At 39.6% G+C, this 8,441-nt stretch overlaps 1 protein-coding gene across 1 annotated transcript; it reads left to right on the top strand.

The window, feature by feature from the left end:
* The first annotated feature begins 983 nt into the window (after positions 1 to 983).
* Positions 984 to 2,126, top strand: LOC149200053 (uncharacterized). Its single transcript, XM_089400825.1, has one exon. It carries the CDS (start codon positions 984 to 986, stop codon positions 2,124 to 2,126), a length of 1,143 nt encoding a protein of 380 aa, XP_089256951.1.
* The last annotated feature ends 6,315 nt before the right edge of the window (positions 2,127 to 8,441 follow it).

Below are 8,441 nucleotides of genomic sequence, written 5' to 3'. Positions count from 1 at the left end.
ACTGGAATATCATGACGAAGTATGGCAACAACCAATAGATTATGAACACATTCCGTTCAGGTGTAGAAGGTGCCATGAATATGGACACCTGTACAAGCAATGCCCACTGAGTAAGGAAGAGGAAACCCACAGTCAAAAGGAAGAAGAACAAAGGAAGACAGAAAAAACAGAGGAGACGGAAAAGGGCTTCCAACAGGTTAGTAGAAAAAAGAAAACTGCTAAGGAAGGAACAAAAACTCAAATACAAACGAAATCAATAACTATAGAGAGTCAAAATAAATTCCAAATCCTTCAGCAGGAGAACGAAGAAAATGAAGAAAAATTGGTAGAAGAAAATGGTTTAACAGACGAACCAATGGAAATAGTCAGAGAAACAAAAGACAAAGACCCTGAAACAACAGTAGAATCTGGAGAAGAAGCAGGAGACAGAGTAGAGGTAGTATCTGAACAAATCCAAATGGAGATGGAAATGCTGAAAGAAAATAAAGTAGAGGAAGAAAGAATCATGAAAAAGCTGATTCAAGAACGGAAAAACCTTGATGAAAGATTCATACCAGAAACACAGAAGCAAATATACAAAGAAGCATTTCAAAAATATAAGGAAAAAAAAGGAAAAACTGTGGATAAGCAAACAGGCATAGCAGGGGCTCAGGAAAATAGCTTGATGGGAGTGGATAGCACTGGTAAAGGCAGTAGAAAGAGAGGCAGGAAAACGTTGAACGAAACTATCCAAACTGTTGGTGAAATTTTAGTGAATTCAGGCAAAGTGATACCTCTGTCAGAGGTATTTTACCAACCACCCAAAGTTTAAAATGATAGTTATCAGCTGGAATATCAGGGGTCTCAACAGTAAGGGAAAGCAGAGATACCTAAGGGAGAAGCTAAGGAGAGATAAACCAGGGATTATAATAATACAAGAAACTAAGATCAATATGCAGAGTATGGAAAAAATTATAAAAAATAACAAAATACAATATGAATTCATGGGACAAGATGCAATTGGATCAGCGGGAGGCATTGCAATATTATGGAACCCTGACGAAGTAGTTTTTGAAAACTATATAATTATGCCCAGAATTCTCACCGGATTAGGTAGGATTCTAGGGACAAAGGAAAGAGTTCTTATTACAGGAGTCTATGGACCTCATGTACTGGGGGAAAGAGAAAGGTTTCTTAGAAACGTGCAAGCAGCCAGAAGGATATGCCCAGATCTACCATGGATAGTAGGGGGAGATTTTAACATGATCAGGACGATGGAGGAAAAAAAAGGAGGAATAAGGAAACCTGACCAGTATATGGAAATGTTTAATGAAATGATAAATGAACAAAGACTGGTAGATATATTAACTATTAATGGGGTATATACTTGGAATAACCGAAGAGGTGGGAAGAATCAGATAGCTTCCAGATTAGACCGCTTCCTAGTCTCAGAATCAATCATGAACCAAGATGCCTTTATAGAAACGAAAATTATGCCAACTTTAGGTTCAGATCACTGGCCGGTCAGACTGGAAATAGACATTATAAAAAGCTCAGGAAAAAGACCTTTCAGATTTGAGGCCTTTTGGCTAAGAGAACCGAAGTTTATGGAAAAAGTCGAGGAATGGTGGTCTCAAAGCACGGCTCAAGGAAAAGGAAAGATGCATACCTTCCAATCAAAACTAAAAGAATTAAAGGGCAAGATAAAGCAGTGGAACAAAGAAGAATTTGGAAACATAATGGAAGAGAAACAGAAATTAGAAAGAGATATGGAAGAATTACAACAGAAAATTATTACTGAAGGTATATTAGAGGAAAGCAGCAAAAAGGAAGGGGTTATACTCGGTAAATTGGAGGAGAGAAGAAAGCAGGAAGAAGTGTTATGGAGACAGAAAGCCAGAATTAGATGGTTAAGGGAAGGAGAAAGAAACACCAAGTTTTTCCATCAAGCCATGATACAACACAGGCAGAGGAACAAAATTCATTCTATCAAAAATGAGGATGGGGAAAGGATTGTGGAACAAGAAGAAATTGAGAAGGTTGTGGTACAGTATCATAAAGGAATTTTGACGGAACCCCACACTGACAGATCAGAAACCATAGAAAAGATTTGTAAGGTAATTCCTAAAATCATAACAGAGGATTAGAATAAAGCCTTGATGAGAGCAGCAACCTTGGAAGAGGTAGAGGAAATTGTGATGAGCATGAAGAAAGGTACAGCACCAGGGCCAAATGGATATACAATAGAATTCTATCAAGCAGGATGGTACTTCCTGGGAAAAGAGGTGTTAGAGCTCGTAGAAGAATCCAGAATAAATCAAAAGGTATGGCCAGCTCTTAATTCTACTTTCTTTACCTTGATTCCGAAAAGTACTAAATCAGAAGAGGCTCAAGGCTTTCGACCTATTGCACTATGTAACGTCATTTACAAAATAATCTCAACCCTGATTGCTAAAAGGCTAAAGCCCCTACTGGCCAGTTTAATCTCCCCTGAACAAACAAGATTTGTAGAGGGTAGGCAGATCCTGGATGGATTAGTTGTCACGCAAGAAGTTATACACTCCTTGAAGACAAAAAAACAGCAGGGAATGTTGATCAAACTTGATCTTTCAAAGGCTTATGATCGATTAAACTGGAAATATTTGGAAAAGGTATTGGAAAGTTTTGGTTTCAGCAACAGATGGATAAACTGGATATTCAACCTTATAGAAACTCCAAATTATTCTATACTAGTAAATGGTACCCCTTCAGCAACCTTTAATGCAAACAGAGGAATAAGGCAAGGGGATCCCATATCCCCGTTTTTATTTATATTGGCAGCAGAGGGTCTGGGCAGGTACATAAAGAAGGAATTAGGAGAAAGCAGAATCAAAGGGCTGTGATTATGGGGAAATAATTTGCCTATAACCCATCAGCAGTTTGTAGACGACATTATGCTATTTGGGGAAGCATCTATAAAAGAAGTGAGGAACCTGAAAAAAATCCTAGATCTATTTGCAGAAGCTTCAGGAATGGAAATCAACAAGGAGAAATCATGTACGTTTATCTTCAATACAATAGATCCTATCAAAAGACACCTAACCAGGACTTTGGGATTCAAGCAGGGGGAACTCCCAACAAAATACCTGGGAAACATGATTGACATTAATCCCAAAAGGTGGAAGAATTGGCGAGGAATTATAGAAAAAATTCAAAACAAGATGGCTAATTGGGCATTCCGATCGTTAAATATAGCTGGAAGGATAGTGCTACTGAAATCAGTACTACAAGCAATACCCATCTATCCACTATCAATTATGGCGGCACCCCAAAAAGCCTACTCAAAGATCAGAGAAATTTTTGGAAAATTCCTCTGGGGAGGCCCGAATCAACAAAGGAAATGGGCTTTAGTGTCCTGGAAAAACCTATCAAAAAGAAAGGAGGAAGGGGGACTGGGATTGAGAGACCCTGAGAAATTAAACAAGGTGCTTGGAGCAAAATTATGGTGGAGATGGATGAGGGGAGGCAACGACCTTTGGAAGGAAATATGGAGATATAAGTATAATATGCCAAGGAAGACGGAGGAAATCCTTCGCTTGGAAGAAACTCCGAGAGGATCTACCATCTGGGATCTAGCAAGACAGAACAGAAACCTAATAAATAACCATGCTTTCTGGGAGATTCGTGGAGGAAATGAAGCCAGATTCTGGGATGAGAAATGGCAACAGCGAGAAAAACTGAGTAATTTACACTCCTTTCAGAACATACAACAAACAACATTAAGAAAGAATTGGCAGCATGTGAAAGACTACTGGAAAACAGAGGAAACAGATGAAATATGGCGCCAGTGGAAAAAGCCAGAAGAATGGGATACAGACATAGACCAAGAACAACAAAAAGCATATCTGAGAGAAATCGAATCAAGGAAAATAAAGGTCAGAATCGGAAAAGATATTCTCAGATGGGGCAATTCAACGAAAGGAGAATTCACAGTCAAAGAGGCTTATTACTTGATGGATCAGCAGGAAAGAACAGAGGAAAATATGGAATGGAAGACAATATGGGACAATAAGTGGTGGCCAAAAATAACTCTATTCGCCTGGTTAGTGGCAAAAGAAAGGATTTTGACCTGGGATAAAATTCAAAAGAAAGGTTTTAGCGGCCCATCAAGATGCAGTATGTGTAATATAGAGGTAGAAAATCAAGAGCACTTGCTGAACACTATGTTTATGTAAAGAACTTATGGGAAGAAATGAGGAACTGTATGGTAAATCTCAGAGAAACCCCAGAGACATAAAACAAACCATATTCGAGTGGCATAAAGAGAAATTCCAATGCAAGGTAGTACAGAGGGCATGGAGACTCACGGTTGGCTTTGTGATCTGGTTGGTGTGGAAAGAAAGAAACTGAAGAACTTTCCAAGATAAAAATAAAAATACTGAAGTAGTATGGAAAAGAGTCTTAAGTTCCGTAAGGGAAACAATCCTAGCTGAAGAATGGGAGGAGGAGGAGTGGAAAGCAGATCGGTATGAAGAACAAATTCTAGCAAAACTAAACCTGAAATATGAAATGGTATATAACAGAAGGGGAAAAAGAAATAATAAGATCATCCAGAGTTCAGATCAATTTTGCTACCCAAGAGAGCGGTTCATCAAACTGAACTTTGACGGGGCTTCGAAAGGGAATCCTGGAAATGCAGGATTTGGGGGAATTTTCCGGGACAGTGAGAAAACCACTAGATGGATTTTCGCGGAATGGGGAGGCGAGATGACAGATAATGAAGCGGAGCTATGGGCAGTTCACTAGGGCCTAAGAATCGCCATAAGAAATAGCTACAGAAATTTAGAAATTGAAGGGGACTCCCAGCTGGTTATCGAAATGTTGAGAAAACTCAATAATGGAAAAAAATGGGAACAAGTAGCAGTAAGTTGGCGAACGGCCGGGATAGTGCAGGATTTGGCAAAACTGATGAGAAGGATAGACTACAAAATTTTTAGCCATGTCAGACGCAAAGGAAATCAAGCGGCGGATTTTCTCGCCAACTGGGGAAGTACGAACAAGGATAGCAGGGTTGACAGCAAATGGCCGTTAGTTATCAATAATAAGAAATGGGAGGAACTGGCAATGACCATAAATCAAGACCATGTGAAATCCTCATAACAGACATAATTACCCTAAACAATTGATGGATATGATGGACGGTCGAAATAGGTTAATAAATGAGTGTTGGGAGTGGCAAAGAAGAAATCTAGGCAATGAGCAGAAGACATTAAATCAGGCACGTACAAGTAATCGAAATAAGCAAACATCACACCGCAATAGCAGAGAAAAGATGGCGAGGAAAGGAGCAAAGGACGGCATGTCAGAAACCAAAGGTGGAAATGATAATCGGGAAACAGAGGAAGAAGATGGCGGCAAGCAAAATAACAGGTGGCACGGTAAATTTCAACTGAAGGATAGGTGGAACGAGGCAAGGAGACCTATTAAAGAGCAGGGACAAGACGGGAGAAGGCAGAAGAGATATGTTGTAGTGCGAAAAGATCCGTGTAGTAAGAAGGTGACGGACCGCGGTAACGACGAGAGCACTGCACCAAACAAAGTAAATAACTGTAAGAGGAGGATCAGTATGGAAACCAGAAGGAATACAAGGTTCGAAGAAGACACGGAGGCAATGGAGCGCAGAACCCGGGAGAGTAAAGGTAAGAGTGTGGCGAAGGAGGAAAAGGCGGAGGAAATTTATGAGATTCAAGATGATACTGAAGAGGAGGAGGAAAGGTATGAGACAGACAGGGAAATGGACAACCTGAGACGCGAGGTAGGCAGGAAGAGCAGGAAAAGGATGATTGAAGAGTAGCTGGAGAATTCAGAAAGTGAAGAACAACATGTCCGTGGACGCAAGCGAGGCAGAGGTGAAAGTAGCACGCCAGGCAGGGGAAATAGGGGTGGCAGGGGACAGTACAGAAATAGAGGAGAAAGAAAAAGAGGGCAGAGCCCGCAAGGAAGGGGCAGAGGGAGAACAAGGAGATATTGTAGAAAGTCAAAAAGATCTCTAGATAGGAAAATCCAACATGCAGAAAGAGCCTACAACAAGAACACCAACCCAAAAATCAGGAGGATAATACAACACATGGAAGAAGAGGCCATCCAAGCTCAATCAGATTCTGAGATGGAAGACTGGGAGTTCCTTCTTCCGGACCCGGGCGATACTAGGGGTAGGATGACTCTGTTTAAGCAGTCTATACATGTATATTGGGTAATGAAGAGACTGCTGGCAAAAGCTCTGGAACAAGCAGCAACAGAAATGGCGGAATTGGCGCAGGGAGTTCCAAATTTAAGGAAAGAATTGAGAATAATGCAGATTACTTTGGAGATGCAAAACAAAAAGATGGAGGAAATTCAGGCGATGATCAAGGAAGGACACCTAGGAGTCAACCGAGAAGCTGATCAACAACCAGCAGCTGGAGTTCCATGAAAATAGATATGCATTAATTTTGATGAGTTTTCAAAGAGTAGTTAAATCTAAGATCCTCACTGTTATAGATAGGGAAATATGTTATATGCATTTAAGTAGTAAGAGTAAGTGTAAAGACTGTTTAGTTTATTTAGCTTGGACAAACAGAATCTGGACTTATTATTTTTGGCTGGCAATGAAAGACTTAAGGTGGCTGAGATACCCGGTTTCCCATAAGGGCGGGGTGAGGCCACCATGATACTGTAATATTTTGGCTTATGATAATAGAAAGAAGTACCACCACAGTTTACAAAAAAAAATAATTAATCATTTGAATAGTGATTTTATTTTTTATTTTTAATTAAATTATTATTCATGATAACAACTCCCAATTCCAACTTATGAATAAACTTTTGGAACAAAATACTTCTTCCCATTAATATAAAATATTGTACATTGATAACTAGTATACAAACCTCGTAAGAGATAGTGGCATCAAGCCCCTAATGATCATCAACATGCATGGCATAGGACATTGGCTCTTCCGCAAACTAGATCGTAATAACTTAAGCGTCGAACAAAACATAAGTCAGGTGTATAAGTGAGAACCAAAAAGACCAACACCATAAGTTAGTAATTCCAAAACCCAAACAAGAAACTTGTAGACGAGAGCACTGTGAATCAACCCACTAGACTTTACTTGAAACCAACAAAAAGAAGGGATAAAGAAGTGTGTCCAAGTCATTGCATGTAACCAGCGAGTGTCACGCAATAATCATGAATCAAAACCATTGTGAGAAGAGAGGCAATGAGGACCAACGAGAAAAATCCACGAGCAAGAGCAATTATGGCTAGATAGGCATTGAAGACCAACCAAGTATTATCCCACAATACCATCACTATATTTCTTGACCATAAACATGAAGAACAAATGATACTTTAAATACTCCTGGAGAGAAGATAAAAAATTTCAAAAGCATTCATTATGGTTTATCTAAAGAGATAACTGTAAAATTTTGAGGATTATCAATAGGAGGATCAATAGTGCCTCTAGGAGGGTCTGATAGGTCCCCTAAAGCCGAGTCCAACACCACATAACCTTCCACCCTACTCAGACAAGCATCAATATCATCAAGGAAATAACGGATATTTCTTAGAAGTCATTTAATATCCTCCAACCCGACAAAGAGTTTATAATTGTCCATTTGTTTGTCTCTTAAAATCATGCAAAGAAGAGTATCCAATTGCTAGTGAACTGGGAGGGAATGTAGAAAATACAATCTCCTCTTCCTGAACCTTCCTAAGTTTGGGAGCCACTGTAAACCCTTGCCTCCCATTTCCAAATTAGAAAAGTAATGATGTTCTATAAAGTCCTACGATTCTAGTTGATGAATTTCCTTTCATATTTCTGGAGGGACGGAGTCAAAATATGATGCAACAAATTCCCAAGCGAAGAGTCTCCAATGTTGAGGACCAGCATGGCATCTCCCCCTCTTTGATTTGTTTGCCTTTTGATGAGGAGGTGTGGTAGCTAAAGCTAGAGGGTAATTCCAACCACCCAAGATAGGTTCGGGGCCAACTAAAATAGCATAGAGATTACACACTAAATCAGGATTGACAAGGCAACATACTAACAAGTCATCCCCCCAGCACCCCAAACAAAGTTTAATATTAAAAGAAATGGAGACTTTACAATATAATAAGGGCATAACCATGGTGACGTTTTTAAAACCACACTCATGATGCACAATGCTTAAAGTCCACAGACTCCACCTATCTAGTAAACAACGCTCAGAGAAATTAACCAACATAAGCGGTGACCCAGTATATCGAAATGAAAACAAATGGAAGGAAATCCTAATTGAGATTGCAAAAACCCAATCCCTCGGAACAATAAATAACCTAGACTTATAGAAGGGGACGTAGCTCAATACCCAAAATTGATTGAACACCTTAAAGCATAACAATAAAACCCTCGCGCTAGTATGTTAGGGTCCAATCCTAACCCTTTTGTTAATGGAATAAACCCAAT

This window comes from Pinus tabuliformis, chromosome 2_1 (assembly GCF_031772625.1).
Source record: "Pinus tabuliformis cultivar Carrire ecotype Pingquan chromosome 2_1, CPIR1, whole genome shotgun sequence".
Classification (NCBI taxonomy): Eukaryota; Viridiplantae; Streptophyta; class Pinopsida; order Pinales; family Pinaceae; genus Pinus; species Pinus tabuliformis.
Note: the sequence above shows the minus strand (reverse complement) of the source record. Positions and strands in the feature narration are given on the sequence as shown.

Bases quoted from the DNA above. Each gene is read 5' to 3' on its own strand.
- LOC149200053 (XM_089400825.1), top strand. From the start codon at position 984: ATGGGACAAGATGCAATTGGATCAGCGGGAGGCATTGCAATATTATGG.